The sequence below is a fragment of the Solea solea genome, chromosome 17, assembly GCF_958295425.1.
Source record: "Solea solea chromosome 17, fSolSol10.1, whole genome shotgun sequence".
Classification (NCBI taxonomy): Eukaryota; Metazoa; Chordata; class Actinopteri; order Pleuronectiformes; family Soleidae; genus Solea; species Solea solea.
Window position 1 is genome coordinate 98,648 of NC_081150.1, and position 21,376 is coordinate 120,023.

Below are 21,376 nucleotides of genomic sequence, written 5' to 3' on the forward strand. Positions count from 1 at the left end.
CCTTGGTGACCTCTGACCTCTGCATGAACGAAGCAGACGTTTCACTTCAGATTCTTTTATTGTTTCTGTTTCCATACAAACATTCAACTGTGAGTCCCCGCCCCCAGGCTAGGAGGGGGTGGGGTCAGGAAATATTATCACCAACATTAAATCAAAGGTTTTTTTTTTCTACAAAATGAAGAAGACGATGTGCAAGTTAAAAGCTTTAAAATCATTTCATACAGTGTGACACCGGAGGGCGTGGTCCCAGACTCAGGGGGTGGGGCCTCACGACTCAGAGTCCAGGCTGTCCAGGGTTAGCCGACTGCGGTGGGGGGAGTTAGGGCTAGGGGGGGCGGAGCTATTGGAGGGAGTCGAGTGTTTCGTCGAGTCAGAGTCCGGCTGAGAGAGAGACAGACAGACAGCCAGAGAGAGAGAGACAGACAGACAAGGTTAATAAACAGTCACATGATCATGTGTGATTATTGATGATTATTAATATTATAGATGATTATTGATGACTGATGATTATTAATGATTACTGATGATTAGTGATGATTATTGATGACTAATTAATGATTGTTGATTTTTGATTATAGATGATTATTAATGATTATAGATGATTATTGATCAGCTCTCACCTCTCTGTCGTCTCTGTCCTCTAATTCACACACACCACGAGATGAAGCTCCGCCCCCAAAATCTGAACAGAAAATATGACATCACTGACTGATGATGTCATTGTGTGTGTGTCTGTGTGTGTGTGTGTGTATGTGTTTACCTGACGCTGTGCGTGTGATTTGTGTCTTGCTTCTCTGTTGCCGGGAGATACTAGACAGGGGGCGGGGCTTGTCTTTAACTGAGTCGTCCTGAGACATCATCACACTCTGGACACACACACACAGAATCATTAATTGAATCATTGACTTTGAAAAAGATCAGTCAAATTTTATTGATAAAACAAATGTCGCACAAAGTGTCTCACATAATAAAAACACCTCTGCCCTTAAGAGGAGGGGCGTGGTTGTGACACTGGGTCTGTCAATCACTCACAGCACCAGTGTTTATAAATGGGGGAGGAGTCTAGGACAACAAGCCTCGCAGTGATTGGACAAGAGGGTGAAGAAAGAAGCAGTAAGACAAGAGTGGACCAAGAAAGTTCACCTCTGACCCCAAAACACACACACACACACACACACCTGGTGTGTGAGGGAGGAAGAGGAGGAGGAGGAGGAGGAAGGCTGCAGGAGGCTCAGCTGGGAGGAAGAGGAGGATTCTTTCTGCAAGAACGCGCCAGCCGACACCAACGTCATGTGATAGACGTGCTCAAAGTTGGAAGGAGGAGAGATGAGGGTGTGACGGGAGGAGGGAGAGGGGGAGGAGGAGAGGGAGGTGACATCACCAACCTGAACAATCAGGGAGGAAGAGGAGGGGCAGAGGAGAAGAGAGGAGGAGGAGTCAGTGCCAGGAAGGGGAGGAGGTGAAGGTGGAGAACATGCTGGTATGAGGAGGAGGAGTTAAAGGAAGAGGCGGAGTTACCAGAGGCAGGTCCATGAGCACCTGCATCCCATCACCTGGTCCCATGTGTGCGACGTGGTTAAAGTTTGTTGGGTTAGAGATCATCTTTGATCTGAGCTCAGGGTCTCTGAGCATCTCCCTGTGGACACACACACACACACACACGAGTCATGCTATCACTTAGCATCTTTTAGGTTCAGTGTTTATGTTTTTACAAATCTAAGTTACATTTTTTTTTTAAATTGCTGTTTTGTTTTTCAAGTTGCTTTTATTTTGGTGAATCTGTGGTCTGATTCACTCTTATTTTGACGAGTCACCTTCTCTGCTGAAGTCGCTCCTCCTCAGGAACCTTGAACAGAAACTTCCTCTTGCTGCGGGTTCGAACCATCAACTTCCTGCTGTGATCCGATGTCTCTGGGATGGTTAGGTCGCCCTCTGTGGACACAGAGAGACAGACAGACAGAGACACAGAAGCATAAGACAGTTGTTGTTTATCTCATCTTAAAAACAAACTACACTGCAGATCACCATGGAACTCAAATGCTTTACAAGTGCTTGTTGGAACATCCAGGGCTTAAGGTTGTTTACCTTTGGGACCAGGAGCAGAGACACAGACTTTCTAAAAGAGTCCAGAACTGTGATTGTTCTGAGCAGAGGAGTCCACTGGCTGCCCCCCAGGATAGAGGGAAATGATTGTACCCTCAACCAAACTCAAGGGAGTCACTCAAGGCAGATTCAGGGCGGATGCTTATCTGGATTAAAACGTACCTCACACACACTCCATCCAAGCAGTAACAATAGGTGAATCCCACATTTGTCTTAAAATACAAAGGGAGACAATCTCGCTAAAAGAAGACATATTCTTATGCGTGATATACATAGATACCCCCCTCAGAATCCCCATACTTTAAAGAAGAGGATGGTATCAGTCACTACCAAAACCCGGGTAAGATGCTGGTCTGCGGGGACATCAATGCTAGAATCCTCAATCCTGCAATAAACCAGCTGAGAGAAAAAGCAAGACGGGCATTTTATGCAATACAAAAATCCACTAAAATTAATATTCCAATCCCAATCTGGCTCAAAATTTTTAAAGCCCACATAGACCGGAAGCTCCAATTAACGCTGCGTTTGTGTGTGTATCTGCGTCATTACCTCGTTTATGAAACCCTAAAGTTTCAGTTCAGCCACTGCTGAGAAAATAGTGTTGTATTGTTTTCCTGGGCTCTGCGAAGCGGATCGACACTTCCTTAATTTGATGTCGTCATCAGAAATCCTCACCACTGTAGCGCCTCCCGGTGGGGGCACTAGTCCGGGAACATCCGGTTGCGTACATTCAACCGCAGAAGAAGAAGAAGAAGAAGAACTACTCTCGTTGTAGCTGCTGAGATGCAGAGCATCCACCGTGCCAGAGGGGGAGCTGTGTATCTGAGAGCTAGCCTATCTATTACGTCACTTCCAGGTACCTGGCCAATCACAGGACAGTGGGAAAGCTCTTGTTGGCTGGCCAATCACAACACAGTCCACATTCTGGGGGTGTGGTTTTGGTCTGAAACAGCGCGGCTGACGAGAGCGTCAGTGAGGAGATATTTTGATCGGCTCGTTTGCAGCGATTAGGAGGTTTTTAATCATGAAAACAAGTTAATATACGTAAGTAGACCTCCATAACTAACATATATGTGTGATACAAGCATTCTATGTCACCTTTAAATCCAGCCAATTGCATTATATGGTAGTGAAATATGGGGTCCATTAACAAACCAAGACTTTTCTAATTGGGACAAACATCAAATTGAAACCTTCCACACTGAATTCTGCAAATACATTCTTAGAGTCCAGAGAAAAACACCAAACTGGAGCTGAACTAGACCAGGTCCCACTCCTTATTGACATCCAGAAAAGAGCCATATCATTCTATAAACACCTCCAAACTAGTGACCCCGCCTCATACCACCACCAAGCCTTACAAAGCCAAGAGAACAACATAGAGTAGTGGCCTCAGCCAGCTGGTCCGGAGGCTGACCACCACCAACCCTCCCCTGCCTCAAAACACCCCCCAAAATATCTGGACCAACCAAATGATCAGCAAACAGAAGGAAAATGATACTACCTACTGGGAAAAGTCAAGAAAAACTCACAGCACACTAGAATGTTACCTGGCATTAAACCGTGAATACACATGAGCAGAATATCTGACCACAGTTAAAGAGCCCAGACTGAGGAAGACCCTGACTCCATACAGGTTAAGTGACAACAGGTCGACACAGACAGACCTTGCAACCAAGAGAGGACAGACAGTGCTCAGGTGGAGACAGAGTTGCACTTACTACACTGCCACACATAACAAAGACCTGAGAGACTCGTTTTACCCCAAAATCTGCAACAATACATTGAATTTGAAAACATCCCAGACAAAGCTGCATTACAGTTTGTCCTGGGAGATAAAAGGAAATGCACCATGAGCAGCACAATATGTGTCAAGCTGCCAGACACTGAGGGACAGAAGAGCAGCTGCTCTCTCTATTTACTACTGGTAATATGTGTGTTTAAAATACAGATATTTTACATATTGTATATAGTGTGTAAATAAGATTGAAAGAACAACGTTGATAAATGTTGATATGCTTTGGCAATGTAGGATGTACATTACCATGACGATAAAGACCTTTTTGATTTCAAGGTTCAAGGTTCAAGGTTTCTTTATCTAAATTATTGTGCAGACAGGAAATACAGCAGTTCACACATACCAGAAATGAAATATAAAATCATTGTCGCAGGTTAAAGAACAAGCAAAACATTACAACATACACAAGACAGCAAACCAAAGAATCTCAGCGACCGTCAATTAAAGTGCGTTAGTACAGCATTGAGCAGAAAGGGGAGACATATGTACATAAGTTAGCCTATGCCTATTTCATTCAATAATGAAATGGCAGCATGCACAAAGCTAATCCTGTAGCGTTTTGTTTTCCCCTTAGGGGCCAACAGCCGACGGCCAGAAGGGAGGAGCTGGAATTCGCTCTTTAAGGGATGGGAACAGTTCTCACTAATTGACCTGGCTTCCATTGCAACTGAGTGCGGTAGAATACTGACAAGCTGGGTTGAGAATCCCCAATAAGTCTACCTACCCACTAAACTATTTGGTTAAGCGAGTTCCTGTCTTGCAGTGCCAGATTACCAAACCATGCTACAAGAGAAAAAGACAGAAGGGATTCGATGAAGGCTTGGTAGAACAGTGTCAGCAACTTTTTCTCAATATGGAAACGGGACAATTTCCTAAGACACGCCAAGCGTTGATGGCTTTTTTTACATACTGCCTCACAATTCTTAGTGAAGGTCAGTTTGAAATCAGTGATCGTGCCTAAATACTTATAGCTGTCAACACAGTTGATTTGAGAGACAGACAGACAGACAGACAAAGTTCAGTTGTGTTCAGGTGTCAGGTGTGTTCAGGTGTGTTGCTGGTACCTGAAGACATGTTGCTGAAATAAATGAGTCGCGGTGGTTCAGAGCTCAGCAGGTTTAAGGTCCCTTCAACGTTTAGAGGTCTGATCTGAGGACAGAAGACAACGTCCTCAGAAATTCTCCACTGTGATTGGCTGCTTCTACACTGTGCTGTGATTGGTTACCTTTCGGAGAGAGATGGTCTGAACCCACTCAGTGGTGTGTATGTCAAACACGTCGACTCCATATTCACTGTAGACCGTCAGGTGGGAGGAGTTAGAACCTGAAGAAACAAGGACAGGTTTCACACCTGTTACACTGCTCACCTGAAACTTCATGTATCGTCTACGCTCACCTGAGACTTCACGTATCGTCTACACTCACCTGAGACTTCATGCCTATTACACTCACCTAAAAACCACACCTAAAACCCATATGCACCTGTTCTCCATCCTGTCTAACCTGAGCAGTAAAGACATACCACATGCGAGGGGCGTGGCCGGCCACATCAGTTCCTGGGTGCGTGAACGGCGTCCCTGTCCGTCCACATAAATGCCAAGTTGGCTGAAGCAGAGCAACACTTCACTTGATCCAACCTCAAGAGCATGAAGGGCGTCCAGGGGCTGCTGGGACAGGAAGGCCAGCGACGGGTCGGCGGGGTTTACCAGGCTGATGGGGGACGACTCCCCCTGCAAGGTCAGCAGTGCAAAGCCCGATGGGTACCCGACACACAACCGCTCCTTCACCATACCCAACCACTGCACCAATCCTGGAGCCTGCACCTCCCACAGCTTCTTATAGTGTGGCTTCGCCGGAGTGATCTCATAACACAGGACCTAGAGGAGAGAGGACAGAACCAAAACATGACCACAACCAACACAAGAACCAGAACCAGGTACTCGGCATCAGGGTCGGGTTTCTGACCTGCCGTTTGACAGATGCCAGCAGGCAGGCGGGGCCTCCAGGTCGCAGCACCCCAGCGGTCAGAGACTGGCAACCTTTGGTCTCTGTCAGTTTGATGTCAAATGCCGACTCTGTTCCCTCCAACGCCCCCCAGTGGTGAAGGTGAACTTGACGGTTCCGACCACAGAGTAAAGCAATCATTTTCTCCTTTGGGATCAACTCGATCTGATAAACCTTCTTACTGTCAACTGCTCGCACGATCACTGGAGGGAGGGAGGAGGAGAAGTTAGACTCGATGTCAGACTCACTTTCACCGTCTCTGACTCAGTCTCACCGTCTCTGGTGACTTCAACCACAAATAGTCCGTCTTCTGTTCCCAAGGCGATCCGCTCTCGATCTGCAAACAGAGCAGGTCCCACATCACGTCATCATGAGACACCTGCTGACCTAGTTTGACTGTTTTAGTCAGGACAGGTACTGTCCCATGTCTCATCACAAACCAGGACAGAAACTTTGACACTGACCAAGAACAGCGGCTGACAGTGTGGTCTTGATGACAGGCAACGACGCGTCATAGGCCTCATGCAGGACATGGACCTGTCGGCTCTTCAGGAGGTTCTTGGTCACAATGTTCTGCAGACTCTCCAGGATCCGCACCCACTTCCTCTTCTCCACCTCGCTCTCCGCCAGGACCAACAGGGACACAGAGGAGAGCTGCGAGATCAGCTGCGAGGAAGTCACCTGACAAAGACAAAGACCACCACGATGAGGACAGAACATAGGTCAACGGTCAGGCGGAGAGGGGGTCAGGTAGGATGGGGTTTCTTACCCTGAAAATGCAGGGGATGTCCTTTCTGGTGGCATGGATCACATCTGATGCCAGGACAGAGCTGACGGAGAACTCCTCATCTCTGAGAAGATCAGCACTTTAAAACATACTCATTGAAACCTTAAAGGTCGGGTTGGAGATCCTGGAAAAACTGTTGGAGACTACATTTGGAATTCAGAGGTCCAGACTTCCCTCTGAAGCCACGCCTCCAGAGCACAGGAACATGTTTTCTCAGACCTGTCCTCGTGTTTCCACAGACCTGTCCTCAGACCTGTCCTTGTGTTTTCACAAACCTGTCCTCAGACCTGTCCTCATATTTCCACAGACCTGTCCTCGTGTTTTTACAGACCTGTCCTCAGACCTGTCCTCATGTTTTCACACACCTGTCCTCATGTTTTCTCAGACCTGTCCTCATGTTTTCACAGACCTGTCCTTGTGTTTTCTCAGACCTGTCCTCATGTTTTCACAGACCTATCATTAATGCATTCATTAACATGGTGTGAAGAGGAATTTTAACAATTCACTAATAACTTGAAGACACACCTGGACATGCAGTTGGACCAATTACCTGAGATCCAGGACCAGACTGGCCACCACCCCGGGCTGAGTGGACTTTCCCTCTGGGACATCGTAGAGAAAGAGTTTACAGTCGGACACCACGGCAAACGCCCGCTGCCAGCCCTTCTTCACCCCACTGGGCTTGGGAATCTGACAGGAGGGAGGGGCTGAGTTAATGCTGAGTCAGCAGCTTCGCTACTGCAGAGAAAGTGCTGAGTCACTTTTACCCTGACGTAACCCTTGTAGGCGGTGCCGATGCCTCTCTGGACGTCGACGCCCTGCGGCCGCTTGGCCTGCTCTGCTGGGATTGGACAGACCAGGGGGGCGTGGTCTTTACAGGAAACGTGGCAGATGAAGGAACACACTGAGGACACACACACACACAGAGAGTGAGTGTGACACTGACTTCAGCTGATACAGCAGAGACAAGGCGTCGAGTACCTTCACAGGCGAATCCCTGACGCATGAGGCCGACCATCAGTGAGCTGCAGTGTGTGCACTGTGTGGGACTGGAGAACGTCTTAATGCTCAGCTCATGGGCTTTAGGCTGAAACACAAACACACAAGGTCACCTGCTGACCTCTCACCCCCTCACTGCTGACCTCTCACCCTCTTACTGCTGACCTCACCCTCTCACCGCTGACCTCTCACCCTCTCACTGCTGACCTCTCAAACTCTCACTGCTGACCTCTCACCCTCTCACTGCTGACCTCACCCTCTCACCGCTGACCTCTCACCCTCTCACAGCTGACTTCTCACCTTTGGTGTGGTCAGAGCTGAGCTCTGGTAGATGGGGGCGGGGCTTACTGGGACAGACGCCACTGAAACGACCTGTGGACACAAAGAAGCGTCCAGAGTCACGCAGACGAACACGCCGTGACCTTTGACATAGAGAGTGATGCAGCACGACTCACCTCGTGTTCAGAGGCAGCAGAAGATGATGGAGACGTGACCTCTGACCTCTGAGGGGTGGAGTCTATGTCTGTAGTCTGCAAGTAAAACAGGAAAACATGTGAGAGGTCCCAAGTCACAACCTGATAGAAACAGACAGAATTACAGACAGAGACACAGACACAATCACAGACAGAGACACAGACAGAATAACAGACAGAATCAGAGACACAGACAGAGACACAGACAGAATTACAGACAGAGACATAGACACAATCACAGACAGAATTACAGAGACACAGACAGAATCACAGACAGAATTACAGACAGAGACACAGACACAATCACAGACAGAATTACAGAGACACAGACAAAATCACAGACAGAATCACAGACAGAATTACTGACAGAGACAAAAGGACTTACTCTGAATGTTAGATCTGGAGCCAGAGGTGAAGTGTTGAAATACTCAAAAATTGAGTCTTGGAAATCTGGAAGTTTCAGACCTGAGAGAGAGACAGTCAGTCAGACAGACAGACAGACAGACAGAGAGAGAGAGAGAGAGAGAGAGAGAGACAGACAGACAGAGACAGATAAAACAATGAAAATCAGTGATTTTCTCTGTAGACTTTGGTGTGGGACAGTGAGTGGCTTACAGACGTCCGTCTCACAGTGAGATAAAGACAAACTGATGCAGAAGTGGATAAAAGTGTTTTCAGCAGCAGGGGGCGCTCACACCACTGTGGCATAATAATAATCTAATAAAACACATTATCCTGTTCATTAGGGTTGCTGTTTGATTGACATTCAAATTTAGCTGAGAAACAAAGGAGTCACATGACAGGAAGTGTCACCTTTGTCAGAGCGGGAGCGGTTCTCCTCCACCTCCTTCTTCAGATTGTCCATCTGCTCCCCCACCTCCCTGCTCCTCTCCTCTGCCTCCTTCAGCTTACTGCACACAGGTGTTTACATTCAATCATTCATCAACAGTCTGTATGTGAACACGTTAGTCGGCTCGTCTTAGTCAGACATGTAATTCGTGTGTGTGACCTCTGACCTCTCCAGGTTGATGTGAGCAGCCTTGACCTTACGTAGCTCCTCCTGAATCAGCTGTTTTGCTCGGATCTCTGCTTCCAGTGCCGACTGCAGCTCGAGCCGCGCCGACATGTCCAGCTTCTGACTGCGCCGCACCTTCCACAGTGGGTCCTGAGAGAAGAAGAGGCCCCACCCACATGTTACCATGGTGACTACCATCTGTCCACACACAGTGGGTGAGAGATGGAACAGCCAGCCAATCAGAGCAGCCCAAATGCCCGATCAATCATCAATCATTAAAACTAGGGAGGAGTAAACACTCGCCCAGATTTATTAAGATACGCCCAGATTTATTAAGATCTTCCAAGGCCCACACACATGGATGAAGATCCGCCCACAAGCGAGCTCATAGCCATGCAAGCTCGTCACTTGCTGTTACTCATGTACTCACCCTCCTGTCACCACCAATAGGAGGCCAGGCCTTCCTAGGAGGTGTGGCCACTCCTGACTCAAGCTAACATGACATGTCACACACACATGTTACTTAGACAGAAACACACACAAAATTGTGTGTATGTGCATGTGTGTGTGTGTGTGTGTGAGTGTATGTGCGTGTGTGTGTGTGTGTGTGTGTGTGTTACCTGAGCTCTGGTTCCCAGGCTGCAGCTCCTCAGCGTCTCCAGTTCCTCCGTCATCTTCGTGGCCAGAGCCTGAAGATAACCTCGAGCGTCCTTCTCGTCGCTCACCCTGGACAAAACAAGAACACAAGATCAGGTCCTGGTCCTGGTCCTGGTCCTGTTTCCAGGTCCAGGTCTCACTCACCACTGGATGATCTCGGCGATCTGAGCCTCCCAGTGAGCCACGCTCTCCTTCTTGGACGACAGATCTTGCAGCTCGTCCTCCAGCTGCCGGTTCTGAGCCGTCAGTTTGTCCACAAATGAACACAACTGATGAGACAAGATGGCCAGTTATTGGACCAGGACAAAAAACACAAAGAACCAGAACCACAGAATGATGCGGTACCACAGACTCACCTTGTCAGTCTCTGCTGTCATCTTGCGATTTTCTTGTGTCAGCAGATTTTTCTCTCTCTCATATTTCTCCTTCAGGGCTACGACGGCTTCGTCCATCTCACTCTGTCTGCAGAAGACACACAGAGACCTGGATCAGGACTTACCTGGTTCTAGACCCACCTGTCCCTCTGCTGAACCTGGTTCTGAACTCACCTGTCCCTCTTGACCTTGTCCAGCTTGTCTTGCAACTGCAGCAGCTCCTTGTTGGCGGCGAGCTGTGCTCCCTCGGACTCGTGCAGGTCTTTGCGCAGATTTTTGATCTCAGAGGAGAGGGCGGAGTCTCTCCGCAGCAGCTCCTCCTCATAGAACAAGACCTTCTTATCGAGCTCCGCCTTCAGACGGGACAGCTCCTGCTGAGACTCCGTTCCCCCAGTGGCCGCTCCGCGTCCCTGCAGAGACTGAGACCAAAATCACAACTTTGATGACATTGATTTGTTATTCAATAGTTAATGCCGGCATGTCTGTGACCTCTGACCTTCAAGCCCTCTAGCTCCACCTCCAGCTGTTTGGAGTACGACTCACTGTGCTCCCGCAGCTTCCTCTCCTTCGACGCCTCCGCCCTGGCATCGTCCAGCTGAGCTTCCAGCTGTGACACAGACACACACACGCACATGCACACACACCTGTAACACTGCCGCCGGTGGTCACATGACAACATCAGTCTCTCTCTCTCTAAAGATGAGGACGTCTGTCTCTGACCTCCTTCTGAGTCTGTCGCCCTACAATGGTGAACACCTGTTGTTACTTTGTTTTAACTAGCATTACTAGTACCAATCCCTGAATAATGATGAAGCTGATGCCATCAGATAAACCTTTAGTGTCCAGTCGTGGACAAGTGATCCTCTGTTCAGGCTACTCAGCAAATGAAGATCATAAAGTTACAGACTGAGACATCAACTAAAACACACTGCATTGTGGGATTATGTCCGTCCTAATCCAATCACCTTTGACCTCTGTTCTCCCTGTGGTCAGACCCAACAATGACGGACAGACGAGACATCACATCACCATAAAAACATTCTCCTTCCTGACCTCCTTGCGGTTCTTCTCAGTCTTGCGGATCTCCTGTCTCGTGGCTTCCATCTTCTGCAGGACGGCGTCCATCTCGTCCTCTTTGTCCCGCAGCTGACGGGACAGTCGCTGTTTGGAGGAGCGCAGCTCCGACGTCCTCTCTGACAGCTCAGAGAACTCCTGCAGCGCCACCTTCCTCTGAGAGTGCGCCTCCTTCAGCTCCTTCGTCTGAGAGTGCAGACGCTCGAGGGCATCGGACAGCTGCTGCTTGGGGGAAGAGTTTCAGGTTAGACCTGAGACCTGATCTGGACCAGACACAGCACCGTCCTCGTCTGTGTCCTGGTGTCACTCACCTTATGGACGTCGTCCTTCTCCTGTCTCAGGTTCTTCACCTGTCTCTCCATTGTCTTCAGTTTGGAGGCGGAGCTTTCATAGTCCTGTCTAAGGGTGACCGCCTCCTCCAGCTGGTGCTCCAGCCTATCAGAGTCTGTGACAGCAGAGGAGGAGGAGGGGCTTAAAATAAGAAGTCAGTGTGTTACAATAGAAAATCTTACCTTGACCCTTGTCACTGTAAACACAGGCATCCCGCAAGGATCCATTTGAGGCCCTTTACTATTTTCTGTTTATATAAATGACTTGGGCCATGGGTTAGCTCCAGCTAAGCTAGGACACAGCACTACAGCACTCACAGCATGAGCGAGACAGACAGAGTCTGGCCCTTTGTCTCCATCAAAGGCTTTGAACTTATTGAAAAAAGTGAAACCAAAGGCGAGTTTCTTGTATGGTTCAGGGATGTGATTCACACGCAGCTTCATCGGTATTTCCTGTCAAAGTCTCGTGAGACAAAACCAGACGACAACTCACCTGCCAACTTCTTCTTGAGACGCTCAATCTCCTCGTTGAGTTTCTTGATTTCTTTGTCTCGACTCAAAGTTCCTCCTCGAGCCTGCACAGCCTGAGTCCACTCTAAAAGGTCAGAGGTCTGTCAGTTTAGAAGCTGTGATCTGTCAGTCTCAGTCATCAGTGTTTGAGACTCTGATATCAAAGTTTTGATGTCAGAGGTCAGCCTCACCTTGCAGCCTGCGGCTCAGCTCCTGTTTCTCCTCCTCAAGGAGGCGGATCCTCTTTTCAAACACTTCCACCTCCTGGTTACCGCTGGCCCCGCCCCTGTCCTCCTGTGTCCGGTTAGTGAAGCGGCGGTCAGAGAAGGAGCTGTCGGTGGTGAAGGTGAAGCCAACGAAGGGGAGATGCTGACCGGTGAATCCAGTGTGAGAGGGCGGCGGACCGATGTCCTGCAGGAGACATAGTCGTTATGGAAACGTCATGAGGTCACTGACCTGTGGGATGGTTGAAAGGTCACACCGGGACCATCGTCCTCACCGGGTTCTTGAGAACATCGTCATCCACATCAAAGTTGGAAGTGTCAGTGGGGGAGGACACATCTGGGATATAGGGGGCCTCAGTGGACCGGATGTTGTCCCAGTCGATCCCGCAGAAGAAGGGATGGCTTTTGAAGTCAGAGATCCCGTTTAGACCCAGCCGACGTTCTCGTGAGCAGATCAGGCGCTGGATCAGGTCTTTAGCATCATCTGATACGTCAGTCACATGGGAGGGAAACTGGAACCGTTCCTGAAGAAAAACAAAGAATGAAGGAAGGACAGAGAAGATGATGAGTCAGAGACAGATGAGGAGTAGGAACGCAGCACAGATTTAGAAAACTGGAAGTAGGACGAGTGTCTGGGGAGAAACCGATGACCTGGAACCAGCAGCAGAAGATGTAGAGCAGCACACAATTGTCACATGATCACACCTGGTACCATCTGTTCAGACTACTTTAGTAGACCCTGCGTGGCCCTGAGTGGCCCTGAGTGGCCCTGAGTGGCCCTGTGGCTGACTCTGACCTCATGGTTCATGATCTTGCCGTAGGTTTCCACCAGCGACTCCGCGTAGAACGGCGTTTCTCCATACAGCATCTCATACATGCAGACTCCCAGAGACCACCAGTCACACTCTGGTCCATAACGACCCATCCCGTCCTCCATGGCCTGGAGAATCTCTGGGGAGATGTAGTCTGGTGTGCCCACGGCCACTGAGGACTGGACCTGCAGAGTCCACCACATCAAACCATTGACATTAATAATTATCACGATCAACATGAGTTGATTAAGGACTTCAGTAACCGTGTTACCGTGCCGTCCTCCATCATGCGGAGACAGGATCCAAAGTCGGCCAGGCGGATGTGACCGTTGACGTCCAGCAGGACGTTGTCAGGCTTAATATCTCTGTGGAAATACAAGAGAAACCCAGTCACAGCAGAAGGCCACCATGAGGCCACCTGAGGTCATGGCACTAGTATCATTGATCCATCAGTTGATCAGCTTGTGATCAATAATGAAAACATGTTTGCAGCTGCGATTCTGTGCAGGAAGGAGGAGGAGGTGAAGCAGGAAGTAACTGCAAAGAGACACAATTACACTTCCTGGACAGTCTCTTAAAGTGACAGGTACAATTTTTTTAGGGGAGCTTGTATGAGGTATTGACTGTTCGGGCTGTGGTTGGAACCTGAACGACCCTTTAAGTCTTGGTGTCAAAGATTACCGTGAAAGCAGAGTGGGTGGAGTTTACCTGTGGATGTAGTTTTGCTGGTGGATGGAGTGGATGGCGAGAACCATCTCAGCCAGGTAGAACTTTGACATGTCCTCAGGAAGACGATCCTCGAACTTACTGAGCAGAGTCAGCAGGTCCCCACCAACGTAGTAATCCATGACCAGGTACTGTAGTATAACACACGATCAATGAGCAACAGTCACTCGTAAAATAAGAGTACTAGTAATACTAACCAGATAGTTGTCGTCCTGGAAAGCGTAGTGAAGAGTTGTGATCCACTGACTGTCTCCTTTGACCAGGACGTCACGCTCTTCACGGAAACACGCAGTCTGTGCAGTGGACATGTTCACATGATAAATACAAATATAACATGTTAAATATAAATATAACATGTTAACACAGAGCTACATCACCTCAGCTCTCTTTAACATCTCCCACTTGTTGAGAATCTTCATGGCATAAACACGTTCTGTGTGTTTCATCTTCACCACGGCAACCTGGGGGGCAGAGAACAGAGGACGGGTCGGTCATTTTGTTGCTCTCCGGTTTGTCTCTTTATTGTTGTCTTGCGTCTCTCTGTGGTTGTTTTGTCTCTTTATTGTTGTCTTGTGTGTCTCTCTGTAGTTGTTTTGTCTCTTTATTGTTGTCTTGCGTCTCTCTGTGGTTGTTTTGTCTCTTTGTTGTTGTCTTGTGTGTCTCTCTGTGGTTGTTTTGTCTCTTTGTTGTTGTCTTGTGTGTCTCTCTGTGGTTGTTTTGTCTCTTTATTGTTGTCTTGTGTGTCTCTCTGTGGTTGTTTTGTCTCTTTGTTGTTGTCTCTGTGGTTGTTTTGTCTCTTTGTTGTTGTCTTGCATCTCTCTGTGGTTGTTTTGTCTCTTTATTGTTGTCTTGTGTGTCTCTCTGTGGTTGTTTTGTCTCTTTGTTGTTGTCTTGTGTGTCTCTCTGTGGTTGTTTTGTCTCTTTGTTGTTGTCTTGTGTGTCTCTCTGTGGTTGTTTTGTCTCTTTATTGTTGTCTTGTGTGTCTCTGTGTGGTTGCTTTGTCTCTTTGTTGTTGTCTTGTGTGTCTCTGTGGTTGTTTTGTCTCTTTGTTGTTGTCTCTGTGTGTCTCTGTGGTTGTTTTGTCTCTTTATTGTTGTCTTGTGTGTCTCTCTGTGGTTGTTTTGTCTCTTTGTTGTTGTCTTGTGTCTCTGGGGTTGTTTTGTCTCTTTGTTGTTGTCTTGTGTGTCTGTGGTTGTTTTGTCTCTTTGTTGTTGTCTCTGTGTGTAGTGTTGTGCCTGTGTGTAGTTGTGTTGTGCCTTGTGTGTAGTTGTGTTGTGTCTTGTGTGTAGTTGTGTGTCTGTGTGTAGTTGTGTTGTGTCTTGTGTGTAGTTGTGTTGTGTCTTGTGTGTAGTTGTGTTGTGTCTTGTGTGTAGTTGTGTTGTGTGTCGTTGAACTGTTAAATGTGTGTGTTGTTCTTTGTCCTCCAGTTAAAACATGTTACCACACTCTTCCTGGTATGTGAGGGTTCTCGCTCCTGATTGGCTGACAATGTCCTCACAAGTCCAACAACACAAACCACAGTGCGTGTGTGTGTGTGTGTTCGTTCATATCCTCAGGCAGAGAACAGGTGTGGCCCCTGACACACCTTTCCTCTGGTATGTGGACAATGTGAACACATACACAACTTTGTGCTTCAATGTTTTATCAGTTGTGGCTCAGTCGTCTCCATGGTAACCACCCAGAACATCTGTCGTCACATAATTTCCAAGTTTTGAACAGCTTCTTAAAATCTCAGAATTTACATTAAATACGAGGATGACAAGAGGAGGTCAGAGCATGACTGAACCGATGAAGATGATGAAGAGTACACGGCTCCATGTGAGGAAGTGAAGGGACTCTGCTGGGATTGTTTTCATCAACATCATCATTTAATAATAGAATATAGAAATCCCTTCAAACTGTTGGCAGAGACTTCCTGTTTGTCATTTCCTGTCGATAGTTGTGTAGCTTTATGGGTCACGTGACTGTTCATGTGTGCAGTCAGTGAAAGCTATGGATGAGAAGCATCATTTAAACCTTTGTGTCTTCTCTGTCTAATGATGATAATATCATGTTCGTGACACAGTTACAGTTATCACACACACACTGAACTACAACTCTCCACTCACAGACACAGGAAGTACCGCACATAAACAGGAAGTCCCTTAGTTACTTATATAATGGTCACAATAACATTGTTTTACTAATAATAATCATGATGTGAAAAATCCAGATCAGCTCAACATGAAGGAGAATGACTGTCTTTATTCTGTCAGGTTAGAACTAGGTAACTAGGTAACTAACTCACTAACTACCTGATTAACAAACCAGTCGGGACACACACACACATTTGTCCGTGTGTTCTGTTGAGGACCGTGACTCAGACTGGTCACATGGTCAAATTGACTGACCCTGTTTTCTCAGCTTACTTCCTGTCAGGACCAAGGACATGGAGTCATGTGACCTGCTGCATCTGAGGCATCCTCAAGTGACTTGTGTGTGTGTGGTGGAGGGGTCGGAGGTCAACAGGAAGTCTTACCTCTCCAAAAGCTCCTCGTCCAATCACCTTCAACATTTCAAAGTCGTCCCGGTGCAGACGCATGTCCCTCACAGTGGTGGTGAACGGTTTAACTGAGAACACACACACACACACACACACACACACACACACGTGTTAGTGTTGAATGACAGACAAACGCAACACATTGTGATGTCACATCATATGGGAACTGTTGATCGACATCCACTCACTCTCCCACACACACACTGCGGCCTCCATCACTAAGTACAAATGTCTTATTTTGTCTCTTCAGTGCTTGAAATCCAACGTTCAGATTGACCTCAGTGACACAATAGTGACCACACGAGGCAGCAGAGGACCAGCAGCTACTGTGTCCATGCCAGCTTTGGTGTGGGAGAGTGAGTGGTTTACAGACGTGTAACAGTGAGATAAAGACGTGATCATGTGACTTAGATAAAGACGCGATCATGTGACGCAGATAAAGACGCGATCATACGACAAAGATAAAGACGTGATCATGCGACGTAGATAAAGACACGATCATGTGACGAAGATAAAGACGCGATCATACGACATAGATAAAGACGCGATCATGCGACGTAGATAAAGACGCGATCATGCGACGAAGATAAAGACGCGATCACGCGACATAGATAAAGACGCGATTATGTGACGAAGATAAAGACGCGATCATGCGACATAGATAAAGACGCGATTATGTGACGAAGATAAAGACACGATCATGCGACGTAGATAAAGACGCGATCATGCGACGAAGATAAAGACGCGATCATGCGACGAAGATAAAGACGCGATCACGCGACATAGATAAAGACGCGATTATGTGACGTAGATAAAGACGCGATCATGCGACGAAGATAAAGACGCGATCATGCGACATAGATAAAGACGCGATTATGTGACGAAGATAAAGACGCGATCATACGACATAGATAAAGACGCGATCATGCGACGTAGATAAAGACACGATCATGCGACGTAGATAAAGACGCGATCATGTGACGTAGATAAAGTGATCATGTGACGTAGATAAAGACGCGATCATGCAACGCAGATAAAGACGCGATCATGAGACGTAGATAAAGACGTGATCATGTGACGCAGATAAAGACGCGATCATACAACATAGATAAAGACGCGATCATGCGACGTAGATAAAGACGCGATCATGTGACGTAGATAAAGCGATCATGTGACCTAGATGAAGACGCGATCATGTGACGTAGATAAAGACGTGATCATGTGACTTAGATAAAGACGCGATCATGTGACTTAGATAAAGACGCGATCATACGACAAAGATAAAGACACGATCATGTGACGTAGATAAAGACGCGATCATGTGACGCAGATAAAGACGCGATCATACGGCAAAGATAAAGACACGATCATGTAACGTAGATAAAGACGCGTTCATGTGACGTAGATAAAGACGCGATCATGTGACGTAGATAAAGACGCGATCATGTGACGCAGATAAAGACGCGATCATACGGCAAAGATAAAGACGCGATCATGTGACTGAGATAAAGATGCGATCATGTGACTTAGATGAAGACGCGGTCATGTGACGTAGATGAAGACGCGATCATGTGACTTAGATAAAGACGTGATCATGTGACGTAGATAAAGACGCGATCATGTGACGTAGATAAAGACGCGATCATGTGACGTAGATAAAGACGCGATCATGTGACTTAGATGAAGACACGATCATGTGACGTAGATAAAGACGCGATCATGTGACGTAGATGAAGACGCGATTATGTGACGTAGATAAATTTTAATATTTATATATATATATATATATATACATACACACACACACACACACATATATATATTTATACATGTGTATAATGAAAACTGAAACATAATCATTCAGTTTCCTTTGCACATTAATTTATGTTTCACTAACATAAATAATCAACTTAGGATAACAAATCCAGTCTTTTAAAAAATCTTTTCGACAATAGACCATAGAGAACAAAACACAATAAACAGGAACTGATTCCCTGTGAAAACTATATTTTTATGCCTTTTCTATGTGCTTTATACTTTGACATCCTTTAACTCTTCATTCCTCAGCCTGTACACGGAGCATATAGCCCAATATTAGCCAATACTAACCTGATATTCGACATAAATCTGGGTGACGACACTGCAGATGTTTTATGAGTTTGGATGTGTTTTCCCTCCTTTGGCTCGTATAGCTTGGTGGCAGCGCCTGCACAGTGGACGGCCATCGTCTATTGCTTTACCGTCTGTGCCTTGTTTGAAGCCAAAATAGTTCCAAATGTCACTTTTGGAGTTTTTTTTTTTTTTTAGCAAAGTTAGTGGTGCCACTGCCGCCGCGGCAGACTCGCCGCTCGGGCCCGGTGCTTCTGCCATGGTGAGTGTGTTGTCTCGTGTTTGTGACTGTAAGCTGTGCGCGCATCTGGGCGAGACAGAACTTTAGCTTGATGTTTGTTTTGAAACGAATTTCTATTGAAGCGGAGCTGTCTTCCTGGAGTTCGTTCTTGCCGGCAGAAACACACGAACAGCCAATTGGCTAACAGACGGGCGGACCCGGTGTGCGCAAACAGCCTATCATATCCCTGAACGTCACCAGTAACAGGCAAACAGCCAATCATTCAGCAGCTGTGTCGTTCGGTTGCAGTAGTTACAATGTGGGTTTGTTTACAAGGGAGTAGCATGCAGTGAAAAGCCGGGAGAAGAGTAGAGGCGGCCACAATGTAGCAAACACTGGCACCTGTAGTATAGTAATCTACAGTAGTACCGTCATGTAGAATTTCTAGTATAGTAGGAACTTTTAAGATTTGGCTCCGCAGGGTACCGTAGGTACCGTGGGTATCATGCAACTCTAGTCCCTTTAATGAAGTGATGAGATGGATGAACACAGACAGCAGAGAGTCAGTGGCATTAGGACCCTGAGGACTGTTGGTCAAGAGTTCATCTTTTATTTATCTGCTCTGAGCTTTAATCTGAGTCTCTCTCTCTCACACACACACACAAAATGAAAGTCTGTTTCTTTTTTTCCACAATAAAAAACAACCATTCATTTTTCAGAATAAAAGACCCTGTTTCTATTTGTACACACCATAACACAACCCTTCATTTTTTAAAATAAAGGACCCTGTTTCTATTTGTCCACACTATAACACAACCCCTCGTTTTTCAAAATAAAAGACTCCGTTTCTGTTTGTGCACACTATAACACAACCCCTCATTTTTCAAAATAAAAGACTCTGTTTCTATTTCTCAACACTATGACACAACCCCTCGTTTTTCAAAATAAGACTCCGTTTCTGTTTCTCCACACTATAACACAACCCCTCATTTTTCAAAATAAAAGACTCCGTTTCTGTTTGTGCACACTATAACACAACCCCTCATTTTTCAAAATAAAAGACTCTGTTTCTATTTCTCAACACTATAACACAACCCCTCGTTTTTCAAAATAAGACTCCGTTTCTGTTTCTCCACACTATAACACAACCCCTCATTTTTCAAAATATAAGACTTTTTTGTCCACACTAAAACATGATCACGACTAATTTAACGAGGCCAGTTGGGAACAGAGTGATCCAGAACAAAGTAGGCCAGTGGGTGCTACTGCAGCCTGTGATGCTCTGCACAGACAAGTTAGACGCCTCTAGAACTTTCAACATCGTGGCATCTTTCCAGGTCCTTTGTAGGCCTTCAACAAATCCTGGAAAACCTTAAATACACATTAAAGTGTCTACAATGCACAGACAGGTAAATGCCTCTGTTCACACATTATAACCGTTAGATAACTGTGTTTGTGAATATGTTAATAAAAATAACAACAGTGCAGTAAACAGTGTTTATGACTCAGTTAAGTCATAGTTATATAAATGTTATAATTGTTACAATTCCATTGTAAGTCAATTTGGATAGAGGTGTCCGATAAATGACATGTAAAGTAATGTCGTCTAAAATTTGAGGGGGGTGGAGTGGCTCAGGGGTTAAGACCGGTACCCCGTGTGCGAAAGACATCATGGTCGCAAGTTCGACTCCACCCCTGGCTGACTGTAGTCAATTCCATTGTGAGTCGCTTTAGATAAAAGCGTCTGCTAAATGACATGTAATGTAATTTAATAAAAAGCATCAGTTACTTAACGTGATGTAAAAACTCTGACACTTGATTTAAAATTCATTGTAAAGATGAAGGAAATGAAGAGGCTGCAGGACCACTGATAAACACAGAGGGCGACAGAGACTCTTTATGGGCAGTATGTCCTTACACTGCTTTGATACGAGAGAGTTCATGTTTATTATTCTGTACGGAGACTTTGTTGTTGTGATTGTTGCTCAGAAGTACATTTGTCTTCACCTAATGAGCAAAGACGACAAGGACGCAGGACAAACTTAGAGCACCATTTCTAGACTGAATAATCGGAACATGTTTTTAATCTGTGGAGAACAGATTCACTGTGAGGTCACATTCACTAAAAACAGGTGAAAAAAGAGCTAAAGAAAGAGGAATCTGTCTGAATGATGGTGAAGTTCATACGTCATAACAGTCATTAACTTTGGTCCCCATTAAACATCATGTCCTCATGACATCATGTCCTCATGACATCGTGTCCTCATGACATCGTGTCCTCACAAACTCACATCATGTCCTCATAATGTAAACAGACGAGGGAGAAGGTTTTCTAAGGACTCGCAGATGTAAACCCGATCCTTGACCCGGTCCTGGACCGGGACCTATACTTACCCCACTGCAGGAAGTCGGTGACGTGCTTCTCCCTCTTGAGGGGGCCGCTGGTACTGCACTCGGTGTAAAGGCAGAGCAGCAGGTCGAGCAGCGCCTCTACGCTCAAACATCCCGCCGCCTTCTGCTCCAGCAGCAGCTCCTCCAGCCGCTTCAGGCGGACCTGAGCCGACATCCTGACCCGGGACCTCCGCCCGCTGCTCCTCCCGACACCAACCCCCCACCCCCCC

General features: G+C 46.7%; 1 protein-coding gene across 7 annotated transcripts; it reads right to left on the bottom strand.

Annotated features, from left to right (window-relative positions):
- Nucleotides 1–39: 39 nt before the first annotated feature.
- cdc42bpb (CDC42 binding protein kinase beta (DMPK-like)) lies at nt 40–21,364 on the bottom strand. 7 transcript variants are annotated; one of them, XM_058612765.1, is made up of 39 exons: nt 21,150–21,364; nt 16,403–16,494; nt 14,262–14,345; nt 14,082–14,177; nt 13,867–14,015; nt 13,430–13,523; nt 13,143–13,343; nt 12,622–12,870; nt 12,314–12,533; nt 12,106–12,207; nt 11,595–11,728; nt 11,263–11,505; nt 10,706–10,816; nt 10,384–10,628; nt 10,192–10,297; nt 9,980–10,104; nt 9,799–9,904; nt 9,609–9,671; nt 9,180–9,328; nt 8,977–9,074; nt 8,549–8,628; nt 8,146–8,220; nt 7,991–8,062; nt 7,673–7,778; nt 7,459–7,595; nt 7,242–7,381; nt 6,674–6,755; nt 6,369–6,585; nt 6,179–6,241; nt 5,866–6,107; nt 5,423–5,777; nt 5,127–5,224; nt 4,966–5,050; nt 1,815–1,932; nt 1,519–1,636; nt 1,179–1,385; nt 761–866; nt 621–682; nt 40–381 (listed from the first exon to the last, which is right to left on the bottom strand). In XM_058612765.1, exons 1-39 carry the CDS (start codon nt 21,319–21,321, stop codon nt 268–270), a joined length of 5,316 nt encoding a protein of 1,771 aa, XP_058468748.1. In that variant the 5' UTR covers nt 21,322–21,364; the 3' UTR covers nt 40–267. The 7 variants fall into 7 exon arrangements, with proteins under 7 accessions (XP_058468748.1, XP_058468749.1, XP_058468747.1 ...); XM_058612766.1 differs by having other exon boundaries at nt 10,384–10,619; nt 11,263–11,508; XM_058612764.1 differs by having other exon boundaries at nt 11,263–11,508.
- Between the last annotated feature and the right edge of the window lie 12 nt (nt 21,365–21,376).